This window comes from Carcharodon carcharias, chromosome 7 (assembly GCF_017639515.1).
Source record: "Carcharodon carcharias isolate sCarCar2 chromosome 7, sCarCar2.pri, whole genome shotgun sequence".
Lineage (NCBI taxonomy): Eukaryota > Metazoa > Chordata > Chondrichthyes > Lamniformes > Lamnidae > Carcharodon > Carcharodon carcharias.
In genome coordinates this window covers 6215299-6237691 of record NC_054473.1, presented here as the reverse complement: position 1 = coordinate 6237691, position 22393 = coordinate 6215299, and the positions used below count along the sequence as shown (strand labels likewise).

At 48.2% G+C, this 22393-nt stretch overlaps 1 protein-coding gene across 1 annotated transcript; it reads left to right on the top strand.

Moving 5' to 3' along the window:
- Positions 1–3576: 3576 nt before the first annotated feature.
- Positions 3577–17008, top strand: LOC121280392 (mitochondrial intermembrane space import and assembly protein 40-B-like). Its single transcript, XM_041192343.1, has 3 exons — positions 3577–3668; positions 9568–9666; positions 16237–17008. Exons 1-3 carry the CDS (start codon positions 3647–3649, stop codon positions 16536–16538), a joined length of 423 nt encoding a protein of 140 aa, XP_041048277.1. The 5' UTR covers positions 3577–3646; the 3' UTR covers positions 16539–17008.
- The last annotated feature ends 5385 nt before the right edge of the window (positions 17009–22393 follow it).

The following is a 22393-nucleotide window of genomic DNA, read 5'->3' as shown; positions in this document are numbered from 1 at the left end:
TTACAGGTTCTATATGACAGAGCCTGTGGATGTTACAGGTTCTATATGACAGAGCCTGTGGATGTTACAGGTTCTATATGACAGAGCCTGTGGATGTTACAGGTTCTATATGACAGAGCCTGTGGATGTTACAGGTTCTATATGACAGAGCCTGTGGATGTTACAGGTTCTATATGACAGAGCCTGTGGATGTTACAGGTTCTATATGACAGAGCCTGTGGATGTTACAGGTTCTATATGACAGAGCCTGTGGATGTTACAGGTTCTATATGACAGAGCCTGTGGATGTTACAGGTTCTATATGACAGAGCCTGTGGATGTTACAGGTTCTATATGACAGAGCCTGTGGATGTTACAGGTTCTATATGACAGAGCCTGTGGATGTTACAGTTCTAGTATGACAAGCCTGTGGATGTTACAGGTTCTATATGACAGAGCCTGTGGATGTTACAGGTTCTATATGACAGAGCCTGTGGATGTTACAGGTTCTATATGACAGAGCCTGTGGATGTTTACAGGTTCTATATGACAGAGCCTGTGGATGTTACAGGTTCTATATGACAGAGCCTGTGGATGTTACAGGGTTCTATATGACAGAGCCTTGGATGTTACAGGTTCTATATGACAGAGCCTGTGGATGTTACAGGGTTCTATATGACAGAGCCTGTGGATGTTACAGGTTCTAATATGACAGAGCCTGTGGATGTTACAGGTTCTATATGACAGAGCCTGTGGATGTTACAGGTTCTATATGACAGAGCCTGTGATGTTACAGGTTCTATATGACAGAGCCTGTTGGATGTTACAGGTTCTATATGACAGAGCCTGTGGATGTTACAGGTTCTATATGACAGAGCCTGTGGATGTTACAGGTTCTATATGACAGAGCCTGTGGATGTTACAGGTTCTATATGACAGAGCCTGTGGATGTTACAGGTTCTATATGACAGAGCCTGTGGATGTTACAGGTTCTATATTGACAGAGCCTGTGGATGTACAGGTTCTATATGAAAGAGCCTGTGGATGTTACAGGTTCTATATGACAGAGCCTGTGGATGTTACAGGTTCTATATGACAGAGCCTGTGGATGATACAGGTTCTATATGACAGAGCCTGTGGATGTTACAGGTTCTATGTGACAGAGCCTGTGGATGTTACAGGTTCTATATGACAGAGCCTGTGGATGTTACAGGTTCTATGTGACAGAGCCTGTGGATGTTACAGGTTCTATATGACAGAGCCTGTGGATGTTACAGGTTCTATATGACAGAGCCTGTGATGTTACAGGTTTCTATATGACAGAGCCTGTGGATGTTACAGGGTTCTATATGACAGAGCCTGTGGATGTTACAGGTTCTATATGACAGAGCCTGTGGATGTTACAGGTTCTATATGACAGAGCCTGTGGATGTTACAGGTTCTATATGACAGAGCCTGTGGATGTTACAAGGTTCTATATGATAGAGCCTGTGGATGTTACAGGTTCTATATGACAGAGCCTGTGGATGTTACAGGTTCTATATGACAGAGCCTGTGGAAGTTACAGGTTCTATATGACAGAGCCTGTGGATGTTACAGGTTCTATATGAGAGAGCCTGTGGATGTTACAGGTTCTATATGATAGAGCCTGTGGATGTTACAGGTTCTATGTGACAGAGCCTGTGGATGTTACAGGTTCTATATGACAGAGCCTGTGGATGTTACAGGTTCTATATGACAGAGCCTGTGGATGTTACAGGTTCTATATGAGAGAGCCTGTGGATGTTACAGGTTCTATATGACAGAGCCTGTGGATGTTACAGGTTCTATATGACAGAGCCTGTGGATGTTACAGGTTCTATATGACAGAGCCTGTGGATGTTACAGGTTCTATATGACAGAGCCTGTGGATGTTACAGGTTCTATATGACAGAGCCTGTGGATGTTACAGGTTCTATATGACAGAGCCTGTGGATGTTACAGGTTCTATATGACAGAGCCTGTGGATGTTACAGGTTCTATATGACAGAGCCTGTGGATGTTACAGGTTCTATATGACAGAGCCTGTGGATGTTACAGGTTCTATATGACAGAGCCTGTGGATGTTACAGGTTCTATATGACAGAGCCTGTGGATGTTACAGGTTCTATATGATAAGAGCCTGTGGATGTTACAGGTTCTATATGACAGAGCCTGTGGATGTTACAGGTTCTATATGACAGAGCCTGTGGATGTTACAGGTTCTATATGACAGAGCCTGTGGATGTTACAGGTTCTATATGACAGAGCCTGTGGATGTTACAGGTTCTATATGACAGAGCCTGTGGATGTTACAGGTTCTATATGACAGAGCCTGTGGATGTTACAGGTTCTATATGACAGAGCCTGTGGATGTTACAGGTTCTATATGACAGAGCCTGTGGATGTTACAGGTTCTATATGACAGAGCCTGTGGATGTTACAGGTTCTATATGATAAAGCCTGTGGATGTTACAGGTTCTATATGATAGAGCCTGTGGATGTTACAGGTTCTATATGACAGAGCCTGTGGATGTTACAGGTTCTATATGACAGAGCCTGTGGATGTTACATATTCTATATGACAGAGCCTGTGGATGTTACAGGTTCTATATGACAGAGCCTGTGGATGTTACAGGTTCTATATGACAGAGCCTGTGGATGTTACAGGTTCTATATGACAGAGCCTGAGTTCGGTCTTAGAGCTGGATGTTACAGGTTCTATATGACAGAGCCTGTGGATGTTACAGGTTCTATATGACAGAGCCTGTGGATGTTACAGGTTCTATATGACAGAGCCTGTGGATGTTACAGGTTCTATATGACAGAGCCTGTGGATGTTACAGGTTCTATATGACAGAGCCTGTGGATGTTACAGGTTCTATGTGACAGAGCCTGTGGATGTTACAGGTTCTATGTGACAGAGCCTGTGGATGTTACAGGTTCTATATGACAGAGCCTGTGGATGTTACAGGTTCTATATGACAGAGCCTGTGGATGTTACAGGTTCTATGTGACAGAGCCTGTGGATGTTACAGGTTCTATGTGACAGAGCCTGTGGATGTTACAGGTTCTATATGATAAAGCCTGTGGATGTTACAGGTTCTATATGATAAAGCCTGTGGATGTTACAGGTTCTATATGACAGAGCCTGTGGATGTTACAGGTTCTATATGATAAAGCCTGTGGATGTTACAGGTTCTATATGACAGAGCCTGTGGATGTTACAGGTTCTATATGACAGAGCCTGTGGATGTTACAGGTTCTATATGATAAAGCCTGTGGATGTTACAGGTTCTATATGACAGAGCCTGTGGATGTTACAGGTTCTATATGACAGAGCCTGTGGATGTTACAGGTTCTATATGACAGAGCCTGTGGATGTTACAGGTTCTATATGACAGAGCCTGTGGATGTTACAGGTTCTATATGACAGAACCTGTGGATGTTACAGGTTCTATATGATAAAGCTTATAGATTCCGGGAAGCTGCCTTTTGCTGCTTTAAATTGGGCCCTTCAGTTTGGCCCCGCCCTCTCTGTGTGATTGGTTGCTGGGAACGAGGTGAGAGGTCAGGCGGGGTGAGAGGTCAGGCGGGGTGAGAGGTCAGGCGGGGAGGCGAGGCCGGGGAGACGGACCCAGAGACAGCGATGTCCTACTGCCGGCAGCAAGGTGAGGGCAGCGTCTCATCTATAAATATAAATATAAAGATGGGCCGTGTGCAGGGGGTTGGGGCCCGTTCCATTCAAACCCGGTTTGGGGTCTTGTTGAGAGGGGAGCAGGAGGGGGGATCCCATGGCAACCGCCACCCCTCCCCCTCCCCTCCCCCTCCCCCTCCCCCTCCCCACCCCCTCCCCCACCCTCCCCATCCCCACCCCCATCCCCTCCCCCATCCCTCCCCCACCCCCTCCCCCTCCCCCTCCCCACCCCCTCCCCCACCCTCCCCATCCCCACCCCCATCCCCTCCCCCATCCCTCCCCCACCCCCTCCCCCTCCCCCATCCCCACCCCCACCCCCTCCCCCTCCCCCATCCCCACCCCCTCCCCCTCCCCCATCCCCACCCCCTCCCCCTCCCCCATCCCCACCCCCTCCCCCTCCCCCATCCCCACCCCCTCCCCTCCCCCACCCCCACCCCCCTCCCCCATCCCCACCCCCACCCCCTACCCCCTACCCCATCCCCACCCCCTCCCCATCCCCCCTCCCACCCCCTCCCCCACCCCCTCCCCACCCATCCCCCCTCCCACCCCTCCCCCACCCCCACCCATCCCCCCTCCCACCCCCTCCCCCTCCCCACCCCCTCCCCACCCCCTCCCCCACCCCCACCCCCACCCATCCCCCCTCCCACCCCCTCCCCCACCCCCACCCCCACCCATCCCCCCTCCCACCCCCTCCCCCACCCCCCACCCATCCCCCCTCCCACCCCCTCCCCCTCCCCACCCCCTCCCATCCCCCCTCCCACCCCCTCCCCCACCCCCTCCCCACCCATCCCCCCTCCCACCCCCTCCCCCACCCCCACCCCCACCCATCCCCCCTCCCACCCCCTCCCCCACCCCCACCCCCACCCATCCCCCCTCCCACCCCCTCCCCCTCCCCACCCCCTCCCCACCCATTCCCCCTCCCACCCCCTCCCCCTCCCCACCCCCTCCCCACCCCATCCCCCACCCCCATCCCCCCTCCCCACCCCCATCCCCCCTCCCCATCCCCACCCCCTCCCCATCCCCACCCCCATCCCCCCTCCCCACCCCCACCCCCACCCCATCCCCCACCCCATCCCCCCTCCCCACCCCCACCCCCACCCCATCCCCCACCCCATCCCCCCTCCCCCACCCTCCCCCTCCCCACCCCCCCTCCCCCATCCCCCCTCCCCACCCCCATCCCCCCTCCCCATCCCCACCCCCACCCCATCCCCCACCCCCACCCCCATCCCCCCCTCCCCATCCCCACCCCCCTCCCCCCACCCCCATCCCCCCTCCCCATCCCCACCCCCACCCCATCCCCCCTTCCCCATCCCCACCCCCCTCCCCCCACCCCCATCCCCCTCCCCCATCCCCACCCCCTCCCCCCTCCCCCCACCCCCTCCCCCTCCCCCACCCTGCCCCTCCCCCACCCATCCCCCCCTCCCCCACCCATCCCCCCTCCCCCATCCCCCCTCCCCCACCCCCACTCCCCCATCCCCACCGCCATCACGACCCTCCCCACCCCCCCTCCCCCATCCCCTCCCTCATCCCCCACCCTCCCTATCCCCACCCCCATCTCATCCCCCCTCCCCAACCACCACCCCCACCCCCCCCATTCGCACTTCTCCCCCACCCCCAACCACCCACTGCCACCCCTACCCCCATGCCCACCCTCCCCACCGCCACCCCCACCCTCCCCACCCCCACCGCCACCCCCACCCTCCCCACCCCCACCGCCACCCCCTCCCCCACCCTCCCCATCCCCACCGCCACCCCCACCCCCCTCCCCATCCCCTCCCCCACCCCATCCTCACCCATATCCCTATTTCCAACCCATCTCCACCCCATCCCCAGTCCCCCTCCCCCACCCCCATCTCCACCCCACCCCCCATCCCCACCCCCTCCCCCATCCCCATCTCCATCTCCCTATGGGAATAACTGGTCCCATTAAAAACCCGGGCCGCACCCCCTTCCCCGGCTTCCCTTCTTCCTGCCACAGTGACTGTGAGACCTGAGCAAAGGGGGTTGTGGCCAGGAGGGTCCACCTGTCCCCTGTCCCCCTTGCCCGACTCCCTCCTCATGTTTTCAGACCTACAAAGATGATGGACTGTCAAAGTGGTGGTTTTGGTCCTGAACAGTTTTAACCCAGAGCACATAAATTCAAATTCCCCCATGGCAAATTGAGTCCAAAAAATCTGGGCCAGTTGCTGAGTTCATAAGTTCAATGAATACAGATTCAGACGGTGGGTGTGGTGTCCACACAACTCTGACAGGGAGACACGACGCCAGTGCCCATGCCTCCCTCCAGCGCCATGTCGAGCCAGCGGGTGACGAGGCGTTGCTGGCAATACATAGGTCGCCTGTAGTCTTCGTGAAAGCGAAGGAATCCTTCACCGTGCACCTGGAAAACTCACTAAGAATTCACTCAACCATTTGGCCGCTTCATGCTGTGCGGAACCTGCTGTAGGTGAAATAGGGTGTAATGGGACCACCGCGTTTGTGTGTCTTTATGGAATGAACCCGAATCTCCTACGCTTGTGCATATTTCTGATGTGCAGCTGATGCATTCGTGGTCTTTGAATCACTGCCCTTACACACCTTAATGTGCTCCGTTGCACGCTCGAATTCACCTTTGAGGTGGAGCAGTCCAACACTCTCCCTTTCCACAATGTGCCAGTTGAGGAACCGGCCAGTAGGTTCTCTACTACTGTCTACCGCAAGCCTACCGCAATGGTCAGTTGGTACACTTTGGGATTTGTGGAGCTCCACATGCTATAATGTTGGCATTACCAGCAGTCTTGTAAATAGGGCCCTCGCCATTTGCTCACCTTGCAAACTTGATGCAGAAATAGAGCGCGTCAAAGCTACACTGTGGGCCAATGGCTATCCTGATCGGTTCATTGGGAGTCGTGTAAACTGGAAAATGGGCCAAAAGCTGCCACTTTTGGACCTGAAAAGTGCCCAGTCTACCTCAAATTACTCTGGAAAGGCAAAGTATGTCAAAAATTTGATCAACAACTTAAACAAGCCATTTCATGCTTCTATTATGCAGTGGCTATGCGAGTGGTATTTCCCACTAACAGGATGCTGCCATCAGTCCTACCTACCACACAATTGGGCAATGTCGTGTACGAATTTCAGTGATGATGTGATGCCAGGTACATAGGCCATAAGTCCCAGCAATTGGCTGATCAAGGCAAGCAGCATATCCCTTCAGTTGTTCATAATAGGCAGAATACAGACCATACTCAACCAGCCCACGCTTGCAAAGTCCCACTGCTAGATATGATTCCACGATTGGGCAGCACTTGCTGAACAATCCTGAGTGCGCTAATGGCTACACTAACAATTTAAGATAATCAGCCAAGCTTGGAACATGGCTCATTTACACTTGCCAGGCGCAAAATACATTCATGTGCAGGGGCCCATTCTCTGCAAACTAAAGGAATGTGTTCAAGCTTTGTGACTTCTTTGAACTACCCAGGAGCTTGGGGAGCCTGTAGTTCTCCGTTGCTTTCGCCGTGGCAACACCTCGGTCAGTCAGATTCAATTTGCCAACTAATCTGCACCCTTTTATCCTGAAGTATAAGTTGTTGTGATCGTTTGAAATTTGACATTCTTGTGTTTGTCCTGATAAGTGCAAGATGAAAGGGCTCGGTGACTTGTCTCTCTTTTCGGCAGTATTCACGGAATAAATTTTCAGGGTTATGGAGAAAGACCAAGGAGTGTGGGCTAAACTAGATAACTTTCAAAGAACTGGCACACCCATAATGGGCTGAATAACCTCCTGTGCTCTAGGATCCAATGATTCTATAAACTTAGTAGAGATTTTTGAACAATTGTCTGTTTCGACAGATAAAAGAGACACTGTGGATGAGTGCACATCTGTTCAATAAGTTGTCTCAGCAGAAGTTTGTTTCAAGAATACAGACAGGAGATTTCAGAGGAAGTGTAGCACTTGGATGGAGGGTGTTCTTTTAAAATCTTTTTCAGGATTGTTGGCATCGCCGACAAGGGCAGTATTTAATGGCCATCCCTAATTGCTCTTAAAAATGGAGGACAGCCTTGAACTGCTACTGTCCCAAGAGGTTTAATAAGGCTGAGGTAGGCCACTCCACAAGGCCAGAATTAAGAGTCATCCAGGTTGCTGTGGGGCTGGAGTCATCTACAGGCCCAGACCAGGTGAGGATGGCAGGTTTCCTTCCCAAAAGGGACATTGAAAAGTTGGTTCAAGGACAAGAACCAAAGTCATGGGGGTAAACTGGCGTTAGTTGGATTAGAGAGATTAAGACTTGCATTTCTGTAACTTCTCGCACCACCTCAGGGCACCCCAAAGTTTGTTTCAACCAGTTTTGAAGTGTAGCCACTTTTGTAATGTAGGAAACTTGGCAGCCAATTTGCACATAGCAAGCTCCCACAAACAGCAATGCAATAATGATCAGATCGTCTGCTTCAGTGATGTTAGTTAAGGGATAAATTTTGGCCGGAGCAATGGAGAGAACTCCTGATCTTTGTTTGAAATTGTGGCCAAGGGAGCTTTTACACCCACCTGAGAGGGCAGAAAGGGCTTCTGTTTAACAATGTTCAGCACCACGTCCAACTCCTCAGATACTGAAGCAGTGCATGTCCAAGTGCAGCAAGACCTGGACAATATCCAGGCTTTGGCTGACAAGTGGCAAGTAACATTCACGTCACACAAGTGCCAAGCAATGACCATCTCCAACAAGAGAGAATCCAATCATTGCCCATTGACATTCAATGGCATTACCATCGCTGAAATCCCCACTATCAACATCCTGGGAGTTACCATTGACCAGAAACTGAACTGGACTAGCCATATAAATATTGTCGCTACAAGAGCAGGTCAGAGGTTAGGAATCCTGGGGCGAGTAACTCACCTCCTGATTCCCCAAAGCCTGTCCACCATCTACAAGGCACAAGTCAGGAGTGTAATGGAATACTCCCCACTTGCCTGGATGAGTGCAGCTTCTACAACACTCAAGATGCTTGACACCATCCAGGACAAAGCAGTCCACTTGATTGGCACCACATCCACAAACATTCACTCCCTCCACCACTGGTGCAGGGTAGCAGCAGTGTGTGTACCATCTACAAAATGCACTGCAGGAATTCACCAAGATCCTTATGCAGCACCTTCCAAACCCACAACCTCTACCATCTAGAAGGACAAGGGCAGCAGGCAGATGGGAACACCACCACCTGGAAGTTCCCCTCCAAGTTACTCACCATCCTGACTTGGAAATATATCACCGTTCCTTCACTGTCACTGGGTCAAAATCCTGGAACTCCCTCCCTAACAGCACTGTGGGTGTACCTACACCACATGGACTGCAGCGGTTCAAGAAGGCAGCTCACCACCACCTTCTCAAGGGTAATTAGGGATGGGTAATAAATGCTGGGCCCAGCCAGTGAAGCCCAAATCCCGTAAATTAATTTTTTAAAAAAACTATCAAAACCCTCTAGTTTGAATGCATATACTGTGTGCTTTTATGTGCTCTATTATAGAAAGGAAGTTGAATCTATAGAATTTTTTTTCATTCCTGGGTTTGGGCATTGCTGGCAAGGCCAGCATTTGTTGCCCACCCCTAATTGTCCTTGAGAGCAGTCAAAAGTCAACTACATTGCTGTGGGTCTGGAGTCACATGTAGGCCCAGACCAGGTAAGAACAGCAGATTTCCTTCCCTAAAGGTCATTAGTGACCCAGATGGGTTTTTACAACAATCAGTGATAGTTTTATAGTCGCCATTACTGAGACTAGCTTTATATTCCAGAATTTATTTTAAATTAATGTCAACCTGAGGATGTGTAGAAATGCAAGTTCTTTCTTTTTGACTCTTTATGTCTAAGTCTGATGGCTTCCTCCTGACTTTCAGGCAAAGACAAGGTCATTTTCGTCACTAAGGAGGACCATGAAGCTCCCAGCAGCGCTGAGTTAATAGCCGATGATCCCAATGACCCTTACGAAGAACATGGTGAGTGTATGTGTTAAGTGGCTGTTCATAATGGGATCTCTATGAGCTCCAGCGGTGGTCAATCAGTCAGTCAGTTCGGTGTCCCAGACTGGATCCCTCCACCCCTTCGCTCCACTTTTGGCGGCTGTACTTTCACCTGCCTGGGCCCTAAGCTGGAGAATTCGATCTGTAAACCTCTCAGCTCTCTGTCCTCCTTTTAAGAATATTCTTAAAAGCTGCCTCTTTAACCAAACTTTTGATTGCCTGTCCTGATCTCTCCTTATGTGGTTCAGTTTCTGATTTACACTCCTGTGTAAATCAAGGAGTACCTTGGGCCATTTTACCACATCAAAGGTGCTATATAAATGCAAGGTGTGTTGTTGGTCCCAATTTTTAAAGTGTACCTCACTCAAACTTCTTTCCCTGTGGGGAGGTGGTGGAAGGATTCCCAGCTAATTATCAATCCAGTGAACCGCATCATGAACACTCCTACCTTGATCAAGATGACCTGGTATGGAACTTGAAACCGGAGTTTCTGGTCCAGAGGTAGGGACACTACCCATTGCGCCACAAGATCTCCATTAATACCATTGAAAATGAGAGAAGCAGTTGGACCTTTTCTTGTGTAGGTGGCCTTTGCCTGACATATGAGTTTCGAATGGTATGCACCAGTTGGATGTTACTCATACCTGCTCTGGGCAGGCGTGGACTGCCTCGTTATGAGGAGAGTTGCGAATAGACACTGCAATCATCTGTGAACATCCCACCCTTGACATTAATCAGCTGAAGATGATTGGGCCTAAGACACAATCCCGAGGAACCTGGTCTGCTCTCTCGGTTGGATGTAAAAGATCCCAAGGAACTGTGCCTACAAGAGCAAGGGTGATATCCCCCAATGTCCAATATCGTAAAAAACAAACCGATTATCTGGTCATTGCTGTTTGTGGGCTCAACATTGTCCTCATCCCAGCTCATGAAACCTTACAGTAGACAAGGAGGCTATTCAGCCCATCATGCTTGTGCCGAGTGATCCAATTAGCCCCGCTCCCCCTGCTCTTTCCCCATAGCCCGGTAAATGTTTCCTTTCAGGTATGTATCCAATTCCCTTTTGAAAGTTCCATTGAATTTTCTTCAACCATGTAATCAGGTAGCGCATTCCAGGTCAGAGCAGCTTGTTGTGGGAAAAAAAAGAATATAGAAAAATTCTCTTGTTATCTTCAAACTGTGCCCTCCGGTTATCGACTCTCCTGCCATTGGAATCAGTTTTTTTTTTATGCATTCCTGGGATGTGAGTGTCACTGGCTAGGCCAGCATTTATTGCCCATCCCTCGTTGTTCAGAGGATGTTTAAGAGTCAACCACATTGCTCTGAGACTGGAGTCACATGTAGGCCGGACCAGGTAAGGACGGCAGATTTCCTTCCCTAAAGGACATTCGTGAATCCGATGGGTTTTTACAACAATCGATAGTCATCATTAGACTTTTTAATTCCAGATTTTTATCGAATTCAAATTCCACCATCTGCCGTAGTGGGATTCGAAACCCGGTCCCCAGAGCATTACCCTGGGTCTCTGGATACCCCTACGCCATCGCACTTGATGAGGAAGTAATGCTATTGAGTAACATTGAGTAATTCAGTAATTGAGGTGATTAGATCTGGCAGTTTTTAAGGGGCAAAGACAATTTAAATTTGCCTAAACAATCGAAACAATATTGGCTTTAATGCTGAAACAAAATCAAAATACTGCGGGTGCCAGAAATCTGAAATAAAATGCTGAAGATACTCAACAGGCTTGGCGGCTTCTGTGGAGGGAGAAACAGAGCTAACGTTTCAGGTCAATAACCTTTTGTCAGAAGTGGCTGCTAATCCTCTGATTTCTGAATGTAGTCTCATTGGTTCAGTAAATAAAAGTAAATTGTAAGTTATTTTAAATGTGCGTACACTGCAACATATTGCTGGCCACAAGGTGGCAACAAAGGCCATGTTTTCCTTCCTCCTCATGCTCTTTTCCATGCATGCCCTGTATCTGGAGCTGAGACTGATGTTTATTGTGGAAATTATCACCTTTCATTCTGCCTGTAAAAGGGCCATGTCAGCTGTAGCTCAGCGGGTTGTGGATTCCGAGTCCCACTCTACAGAGTTGAAGCCGTAATCGAGGTTTAAATCCCTGGTGCAGCGTGGAGGGAGTGCTGCACTGCCAGAGGTCCACCTTTTGGATGAGAAGTTAAACCAAGGCCCTGTCTGCCTCTGAGGTGGCCATAAAAGATCCCATTGTGCTATTTCGAAAGAGAGTCCAGGGTGTGTCCTTGGCCAATATTTATCCCTCAATCAACATCACTAAAGCACAGATTATCTGATCATTATCACCGTGCTCTTTGTGGGGACTTGCTGTGCACAAATTGGCAGCTGTGTTTCCTGAAATAAAAAGAAAGACTTGCATTTCTATAGCTCTTTCAAACCTCAGAATGTCTCAAAGCTCTTCACAGCCAATAATGTACTTCTGCAGTGTAGACACTCCTGTAATGTAAGAAACTCAGCAGCCAGTTTTCACACAGCAAGGTGATAATGATCAGATAATCTGTTTTAGTGATGTTGATTGAGGGATACATGTTGACCCCTGGGGAAAACTCCCCTGCTCCTCTTCAAAATAGTACCAAGGGATCTTTTGTGTCCACTAGAGAGGGCAGCCAGAGGTCTCCGTTCTCTGTTTAACATCTCATCCAAAAGACGGCAGCTCCGGCAGCGCAGCAACCCCTCAGTACTGCACTGGGAGGGTCAGCTTGGAATTTTGTGCTCAATGCTGAATTGGAACTTGAACCCAGAACCTTGTGACTCAGAAGTGAGAGTGCTTGCCCCCGTGGGCCTGGGTCTTCCTGCCTTTTAACAGTGACTGTACTTCAGAGTTATCTGGTCGTCTGTGAAGCACTTTGCAGTGATCTGAGGTTGTGAAAGGTGCTATATAGATGCTAATTCTAGTACTAATGTACAACAACAAATTGCATTTATAGAGCACCTTTAATGTAGTAAACCATTCCGAGGCTCTTCACAGGAGTGTCCCCAGACAAAAGATGTTGCTGAGCCACATGAGGTAGGTTTTAAGGAGCATCTTAAAATAGAAGAGAGAGAGGTGGGGAGGTTTAGGGAAGGAGTTCCAGACCTTGGGAGCAGCTGAAGGCAGGGCTGCCAATGTTGGAGCAATGGAAGTGGGGGCAGTGCTCAAGTGGCCACAATTGGAGAAGCACAGAGATCTCAGTGGGTGCATAGAAGGGGGTTCATGGGGCTGGAAGAGGTTACAGAGATCAGGAGGGCTGAGGCCATGAAGTGTTTTGAAACTGAAGCATTGGAGGAACCGGAGTAGCAGGACAGGTAGATAGGGTGGTTAAGAATGTAAACGGAATATTTTCCTTTATTAGCCAAAGCTTAGAATGTGAGAGCAGGAAGGTTATGCTCGAATGAAAAGGTTATGCTCAAGTAAAAACAGAAAATGCTGGAAAAGCTCAGCAGGTCTGACAGCATGTGTGGAGAGAGAAACAGAGTGAACGTTTCGAGTCTGCATGACTCTCCTTTGTCCAGTCAGAGCTGCTAAGTTTTGCCAGCATTTTCTGTTTTTATTTCAGACTTCCAGCATCCTCGGTATTTTGCTTTTATTTTAAGGTTATGCTAGAACTGTTTTCAACACCAGTTGAACCGCAGCTAGAATACTGTGTACAGTTCTGGTCATCCTATTACAGGAATAATGTGATCCCATTAGAGAGGATACAGAGGAGGTGTTGCCAGGAATGTGGAATTTTAACGATGATTAAAGTTGAATAGGCTGGGGTTGCTTTCTTTGTAACAGAGGAGGCTGTAGGGAGATGTAATTGGGGTAAAATTGAGGGGTCTAGGTAGATTGGATAGGAAAGACCTATTTCCCTTGGCAGAGAGGCCAGTAAACAGGGGCAGTGATTTAAAGTAATTAGAAAGGATTAGAGGGGAGTTGCGAAGAAATTATTTTTCACCGAGAGTGTGGTGGAGATTTGGAACTCTGTCTGGAAGGGTTATAGAGGCAAATACCCTCCTCACATTGAAAAGTACTCGTGAACAGCACCTCAAATGCCCAGGAGCAGAGCGCCAAGGGCTGGAGAGCGGGATTAGGCTGGATAACGTTTTTTACAGCTGGCACCGACACGATTGGCCGAATGGCCTCCTGTTGTGCAGTACATCTTTCTAAGTGTAGTCACTATAGGAAACACAGCAAACAGTTCACACACAGCAAGACCCCACAAACAGCAATGATTTCCATTACCCTTTGTGTGAAAAAGTGCTTCCTGATTTCACTTCCAAATGACTTGGCTCTAATTTTAAAGTCATGCCCCATGTTCTGGACTCCCCCCAACAGAGGGATTAGTTTTTTCTATATTTACCCTGTCCAACCCTTTATCATTTTAGCGCCTCTATTAGATCGCCCCTCGACATTCTATACCCGAGCGATTACAAGCCTAGTTATGCAACCAGCCTTCATCATTTAACCCGTTTAGCTCCGATATCATTCTGATGAGTCTGTGCTGCTGTGCCTCCAGGGCCAATAGCTCCTTCCTGAGGTGCGGGGCCCAGAACTGAACCCAGTTACTCCAGATAAGGTCTGACCAGCTGAAAAATTACTCCCTGCACTCGGTTTAAAGGTTCCCTGTATTCTCCCTGATTTCCATGTTTCTATCTACCTTGCTTCCCCAGACCAAACTCCGGGCCGGAATGTAAAAGGGGAACGAGCGACTTCCTGGAGCACAAAACAGAAGCTGCTCCATTTAACCTTTCATGTGCATCTGTGCTTATTGCCCAGCCTGAATCTGCAGTGTATAATTTACAGTGACAATCATTAAGAGGGAGGGAGGGAGGCAGTGCAGGAGATTGTTCAAATTCTTGGAATGTGTGCTGTTTACCTTTTTGATTTATCTCATGTTAATCACAGTGTCCCAGAGCATCCTCTCATCTGAAACGTGTCTTGGATTCAGAGCCCTCTAATTCTGCCCAGTTTACCTAATTGTAATATATCTGATACTCTATGCTTTCATACCACGCTTTCCCATTCTCTCTCTCATTCACCAATCTCTATCTCCATCCCTATCACTCTTCCATCCTATACCCAACTCACTAGCCTTTCCTCCACCCTCCCTCTTCATTTATTCATTCGCAAGATGTGGTTGTCCCTGGCAAGGTCACCATAGGTTGTCCATCCCTGTTGCTTCCTCTTCCCTGCCCCCTCCTCCTTCCCACTCCACTTTATTTTTGTTCTCTCCCCTATTCTCGTTTCTTTCTCACTCACTTTGTCTTTTTCTTTATCTCACTTTCTCATCAAGGCGCATAAATGGGGTTGAGGTACCAACTAGCCACACTCTAATTGAGAAGCAGAACAAACTCGAGGGGCAAGGAGTGTCAGCAGGCCAGTGGACTGTGGAAGCCATCGCAGCTGAGCCTGATCTTGGTGACCAGCCTCAATGCACTTGGGCAATGAATAAAAATCCTGATTCCAACCCCACCACCAACCCCCCCCCCCCCCACCAGCTTCTCGCCTCTGCATGCCCAGGGGCACTGGGTTGATTGTAGTGATCCTTTTCTGCCACCCCAGTTAACTCGACACCATCTGCAAATGAGATGGAGGGTCCCATTCACCCCTCCTGAGCTCTTTACAGAAGTGGACAACTTTCTGGCTTCACCAGCTTTGCCTTTTATCCGAATGTGATTTGCCGGTTGTTTATCAGCACAGAAGGAAGCTATTCGGCCCGTTGTGCCTATGCTAACCCTTTGACAGAGCTGTCCAAGTAATCCCACTCCTTTGCTCTTTCCCCATAGCCCTGTAAATTTTTGAGTATTTCTCCAATTCCCTTTTGAAAGTAATTATTGAATCTGCTTCCACCGCCCTTTCATGCAGCGCCTTCCAGATCCCAGCCACCTACTGTGTAAAAGAAAAAATTCTCAGTATTTGCGATTCTGGTTCTTTTTGCCAATTTTCCCTGGCACTGAAATCAGTTTCGCTTTTTTTATTCTATCAAAATCCCTCATTATTTTGAACATCTATTAATTCAGTTTAACCTTTTCTGCTCAAGGGAGAAAAACAAAGCAAAAAGAAGGAATTTAATTTCTGTAGCACCTTTTACAGCCAAAGGACATCCCAAAGTATTACACAGCCAATGAAATACTTTTTTAAGTGTACTCATTGTTGTAATGTGAGAAATGTAACAGCCAATTTGTGCACAGACAGATCCCACAAACAGTGATTACAGTAATGATCAGATAATCTGATTCTTATGATCATGATGGCGGGATAAATATTGGCCTCAGGACACTGAGGGAAAATCCCCTCCTGTCCTTTTGAAATGCTGGCTGTGAGATCTTTTATATCCACCTGGGAGGTCAGATAGCAGCCTTCGTTTAACACCACATCTGAAAATACACATCTTTTCAAGCCCCTCCTGACAGGATGTAGTGCAGAACAATGCCATTCAGCCCCATCGTGCCTGTGCTGCACCAGTGGTCACCGGGAGCATTCTGGCAAACCTCTTCTGCACAACCCTCCATTCCCTTTTTAATCTGCTTTTTAATATATGTTTGCAGGTCTGATCCTGCCAAATGGCGACATCAACTGGAACTGTCCCTGCCTGGGAGGGATGGCGAGTGGTCCCTGTGGGGAGCAGTTTAAGTCCGCCTTCTCCTGTTTCCACTATAGCAAGGAAGAGGTGAAAGGCTCAGACTGCCTGGACCAGTTTCGAACAATGCAGGAATGCATGCAGCACTACCCAGAGCTGTACCCACAGGACGAGGAGGTGGACGAGGAGGAGGAGGAGGAGAGCGACAAAGCGAAGAGCAATCTCCCAGCGCAAGAAATACCAGCCTCTGAGAGTCAGGGATCCAGCTAATTGGAGAATGATGGGGGTCCTCCTGTTCCCCCCAGTCCACCCTCCCTTCGCCCCCTCCACTTCCCCCAACCATGTCTCCAAATCTTTCGAGCCAGCATCAAACAACAGAAAGATGCAGCCAGCCTTTGTTACCCAAATGTGTTATTTTTGCATGTGGAGGGGTTTCTTTTGATGATCCTGCCATGGTGGCTGAAAGAAGCGGAGCAGATTTAGGGGTGGGATGGTCTCGTAACGAGGGTCTTCACTTGCTAAGCGGTACCTTAGTTCCAAATGTTCACGGTGGGGACCAGGCTTTGTGTCGCTATGCAAGGAGGGGAATAAAGTGTCTGACCCTGATGGGGGTGGAGGGGGATGCATTTGATTCTCGGAGCACACGCACTGTGAACTGTTACCCGGTGTAACAACTTTCCTCTTAACAAAATACAGAAAACAAATACATTCTAGTAAATTAAAGATATTTTTACCTTGTACTTTGTTGTCTAGTTGTTTGTTTATTCTTTTTGAAGTAGGATTAAATTATCTTTACATTTTTTTCCCTTTTCCCCTTCTTCCCTGGTTCTGCCCCTCACCCCACCCCACACCAGCGCCCCCCTATTCCCCCCCCCTCCACCACCACATCCCGCACCCCCAGGTTCACCTTTTCCTCTCCCCTCCCAGTTTCCCCCTCTTCTACCCTCCAGTTCCCCTCTTCTCCAGCACACGCCGGCCCCCACTCCAGCTCTTCTCCTTGTGGATGGTGCCGTTCCCGATGGGTTTATGTACCACGACACTCCTCTGCCACCTTACTGAGCTGCCATCTCCAAGCGATTGTCAGCAGGCTGTTTGACCAGGGAGGGCATCATACATAGTAGAGTCCTACTCATGTTCTTGGTCAGCAAACAGGTTCCAGGAGTGGGATGATACATAATGAAGAGCAGGGAGCCTGGCTGATCTCCCCACGTCCCCAGCTCCCACAGCAACAACTTTCCTATATATAGCCCCATTAATGTAATAAAACATCCAGAGCGCTTCACAGGAGGGACTTTGAAACAAAATTTGACACTGAGCCACGTCAGGGAATATTAGGCCAAATGGTCAAAAGCCTGTTCAGAGAGTTAGGTTTTAAAAGGCTTTTTAAGGGAGACAGCATTGGAGAGGTTTAAGAAGGGGGGACATTTTTTAGGCAGCTGAAGCAAGGCAGCCGATAGTGGAATGATTGAAATTGGGGTTGCTCAAGAGACCGGAATTAGAAGAGCAGAGGTACCTCGGAGATTACTGAGATAGGGAGGGGGAAGCATGAGAAATTTAAAATTCAAAGCATTGCCGGACTGGGAGCCTGTGAGGCCAGCAAGGTGATTGAGCAAGATTTAGTCCAGGTTAGAAGACAGGCAGCAGAGTCTTGGATGAGCTGAAGTTTAATCCAGGGCACAGACACTAATTATTAGAGTTCTGCCCTGAACCAAGTCTTGGCCGATTGAGTTTGCCAATCTTCCCCTGACGCCCTGGTTTGAACACCTGATGACAGGTTTCACCAACAACTTACCTGACATGACAAGTGAAAGTAAATACAGTCTTCAAAATGATTCTTCAGGCCCCTCGCGAGATTCCCAGCTGTCATCTGATTTTTGCTCTGCATTTCCTGGGCAGAGCCAACTTTAACTGTGAAATATGAAGTGCTATCAGAAGCCCTGTGAGAGAGAAGTTGCAGTGATTTTCCTTAAATCATGAGAAAGTGTCAACGTTGAGGGTCTAAGCAGAGACAGTGGTTTAGCTGGATTCCTTGTAGCTATGATCCATTCTAGGGTTGAGGTGGATGTCTGATGGCAGGTCTACCCACTGGACAGCCACTGCCAGCCCTCCAGAATTATCCTGGATTCTCTTGAGAATTTGAGATTAATCCCTTGGGGCAATGCTATTAACAGAACCTCAGGAGTAAAATCATAGAGGGTATTAATAACAATCTCCATTTATATCGCATCTTTATATTCCAACTGGTGTTAGTACCAAACCACATAAGGAGATGCTGGGACGGGTGACAAAACTGGGTTAAAGATGTGGGTTTTAAGGAATGCTATAAAGAAAGAGAGAGAGGTTCAGCGAGAGAATTTCTGCATTCAGAGCCTAGACAGCTGTATCCCAGTGAGAGTCAGCACCTTCAGGAGAGGAGGGGGACCCTGTACCCCAGTGAGAGTCAGCGCCTTCAGGAGAGGAGGGGGACCCCATACCCCAGTGAGAGTCAGCGCCTTCAGGAGAGGAGGGGGACCTGTACCCCAGTGAGAGTCAACAACTTCAGGAGGGGAGGGGGACCTGTACCCCAGTGAGAGTCAGCAACTTCAGGAGGGGAGGGGGACCGGTACCCCAGTGAGAGTCAGCACCTTCAGGAGAGGAGGTGGGGGGGGGGGGAATTTGGGAGCAGAAAAGTTTTTAAAATACTTATTAACATAATCCCCTAAAATTGATCGCAATAATTGACCTGAAACTTTGCTGTGAGAATCCAATAGTGATGTCTGACTTCAGTTATTAAAGGGAACAAAATGAAAACTGTGACTGAGTCAGATTAATGTTGTGAGTGTGAGGAGAGGGTTGTTAGCCAGAGCAGAATGTTGAAGGGATGCTACATGTGAAAATATTCCACATTTCTGTGATCAGATCTGTTGTAGTTTAGATTGGTCCTCCCACTTTATGGTTAAATTCCATTTACACAGCCTGGTTTCTGGAAATACTCACATGACACAGCTCATCTGAAACTCTGCTGTCCCACAACCTGTGCCAAATCCCTGTTCACCCATCACCTCTGTGTTTATTGACATACATTGGCTCCCAGTCCGACAACACCTCAATTTTAAATTGCTCGCCCTTGTTTGTAAATCCCTTCCTGGCCTTGCACCACCACCCCCCCCCAACCTTCTCCTTATCTCTTGTAATCTCCTCCAACCCTCCAAGATCCCTGTGCTCCTCCAATTCTGGCTTCCTTCCCATCCTGATTTTCATAACTCCGCCATTGGTGGCCATGCCTTCAGATGCCTGGGGCCCTAAGATCTGGAATTCCCTCCTTAAACCTCCCTGCCACTCCACCTCTTTCTCTCCTCATTTAAGATGCTCCTTCAAACCTACTTCTTTGGCCAATCTTTTCGTCACATATCCTAATATCTCCTTATGTGGCTCGATGTTAAACTTTGTTTAATTTAAACTCCTATGAAGTGCCTTGGGATATCTCAACATTAAAGGTGCTATATAAGCACAAGTTGTTTCAGCAGCAACACTAATGACACTGGGTAAACAAACTTTAGAGAGAATCACTTTCTTGCATACCTCTCCATTCACCTCCCTGTTCCTCCCCACCCAGCCGTGCCCACTTCTCTCTCTCCTCGAGAAAATTCTTCCCCCAAAGTCACTTAAAATAGCACTTTAAAAATCCCAAACCGTCTCTAGCTTTTAGTCTTCCATTCATTGTAACATTTCTGCAACTTCCTCTTTGCTCAAACATACTCTCACTCCCACCTTTGATGTCCTTGTTTCCTTAGACCCCTTTCTCTTACCCTGGTCGTTCCCCCGGTGAAATCTCTACCTCCGTACCCTAACACTACAGAGTATGTACAGCACAGAAACAGACCATTCGGCCCAACAGGTCCATGTCAGTGTTTATCCTCCACATGAAGCTCCTCCCACCACTCTTCATTTAATCCAATTAACATATCTTACTATTCCTCTCTCCCTCAAGCATATCTTACTTCCCTTTAAATGCATCAATGCCATTCACCTCAAATTGAAATAGTGTGAGCTCTTACATTCGTAAGAGAAATAAAGAGGTCACACACTATTTGGAAAATAAGTGTCTAAATGGAGTATAGAGAAGCACTGAGATCAGAACTTTGGGCTTAGGAACAGGAGTAGGCCATTTGGCCCCTCGAGCCTGCTCTGCCATTCTGGTTGTGGCAGATCTAGTTGTGGTCTGAACTCCACTTTGGCATCTGCTCCCTTGTCGATCAAAAATCAGTCTAACCTTGCCTTGAATATACTCAATGACCCAATGTCCACTGCTTTCTGGGAAAGAGAATTCCACACACTCATGACCCTCTGACAGAAAAAAAATCCCCTCATCTCCATCTTAAGAATTCAACCTGTGTCCCCTGGTTCTAGTCTCTCCCACAAGTGGAAACATCTTCCCAGTATCCACCCTGTCAAATCCCCCCAGGATCTTGTATGTTTCATTAAGACCGTTTATTCTTCTAAACCCCAACGGGCATCGGCACAACTAGTTCAACCTTTCTTCATAAGATAAGCCCCTCATTCCAGGAATGAGTTAAGCGAGCCTTCTCTGAACTGCTTCTAGCACAATTATATCTTTTTTTTCAGATAAGGAGACCAAAACTATACACAATGCTCCAGGTGTGGTCTCACCAAGGCCCTGTACAGTTGCAGTAAAACTTCTCTTCTTTTATGTTCTATTCCCCTTGCAGTAGACACCAGCATTCCATTTACCTTCCTAATCACTTGCTGTACCTGCAGACTAACTTGTTGTGATTCATGCACCAGGACACCCAGATCCCTCTGCACCTGCAACCTCTCTCCATTTAAATAATATACTGCTTTTCTATTCTGGGAGTACAATTACATAAATTACTAAAAGTAGTGGCGCAGGTTAGTAAGCCCATAAAATCAAACCAAACACTAGGGCTTATTTCTAGAGGGATAGAATTGATAAGTAGAGCTGCTATATTAAAAATTAGATGGAGAACTGTGCACATCTGATCTCCATATTGTAAAAAGGCTATAGAGGCACCAGAGAGGGTGCAAGGATGATACCAGAATAGAGACGTTATTTTTATCAAGAAAGGATTGAGAAGCAGGGTCTCATTTCTCTTGGAAGAAAAGAAGGCTGATGGGTGACCTAATAGAGATCTTTAAAATGATGAAAAATTTTGAACGAGCATGCACAGGAGGTGTATATATTTGTGAGGACCCCAGATCCAGGGGCGGTAATTATAAAACAGCCACTAATAAATCCAATTGGAAATTCAGGGGAATCTCCGTTACCCGGAGTGTGGTGAGAATGGGGAACTCGGAGTGTTACATGAAGTGATTAAGGTGAATGTAATAGATCTATTTATGGAGATGTTGGATAAACATGTGAGGGAGAAAGGAGTAGAAGGATATGCTGATGGAGTGAGATTAATTGGGTGGGAGGAGGCTCGGATGGAACATAAAGTCCAGCACAGACCAGTTGGGCGAAATGACCTGTTTCTGTGCTGTAAAATTCGATGTAATGTAACCACTCCTTGTGTTGGTGAGTTCCACATTCTAACCCTTCTGGGTAAAGAAATTTTTTCCTAGGTTCTTATTTGGTTTATTAGTAACTAGCTTATATTTATAGGCCCTGGTTTTGGCTTCCTGACACAAGTGGAAACACCTTCATAGATAAAAACAAAAAAACTGCGGATGCTGGAAATCCAAAACAAAAACAGAATTACCTGGAAAAACTCAGCAGGTCTGGCAGCATCGGCAGAGAAAAAAAGAGTTGACGTTTCGAGTCCTCATGACCCTTCGACATAACTTGAGTGAGTCCGAGAAAGGGGTGAAATGTAAGCTGGTTTAAGGTGGTGGGGGGAGAGGGGAGGAGGGTTTGGGTGGGGGGAGAGAGAGAAAAGTGGAGGGGGTTGGTTTGGTTGTTTGTCCCTACAACCACACCAACCCCCTCCACTTCTCTCTCTCTCCCCACACCCAAACCCACCTCCCCTCCCCCCCCACCCCTCCCACCTTAAACCAGCTTATATTTCACCCCTTTCTTGGACTCACTCAAGTTATGTCGAAGGGTCATGAGGACTCAAAACGTCAACTCTTTTCTTCTCCGCCGATGCTGCCAGACCTGCTGAGTT

Excerpts from the sequence above, each read along its gene's own strand:
- LOC121280392 (XM_041192343.1), top strand. The coding sequence starts at position 3,647 with ATGTCCTACTGCCGGCAGCAAG. Across the intron at positions 3,669-9,567 it reads GTCCTACTGCCGGCAGCAAG|GCAAAGACAAGGTCATTTTC; the intron begins GTGAGGGCAGCG and ends CCTGACTTTCAG. Across the intron at positions 9,667-16,236 it reads TGACCCTTACGAAGAACATG|GTCTGATCCTGCCAAATGGC; the intron begins GTGAGTGTATGT and ends ATATGTTTGCAG.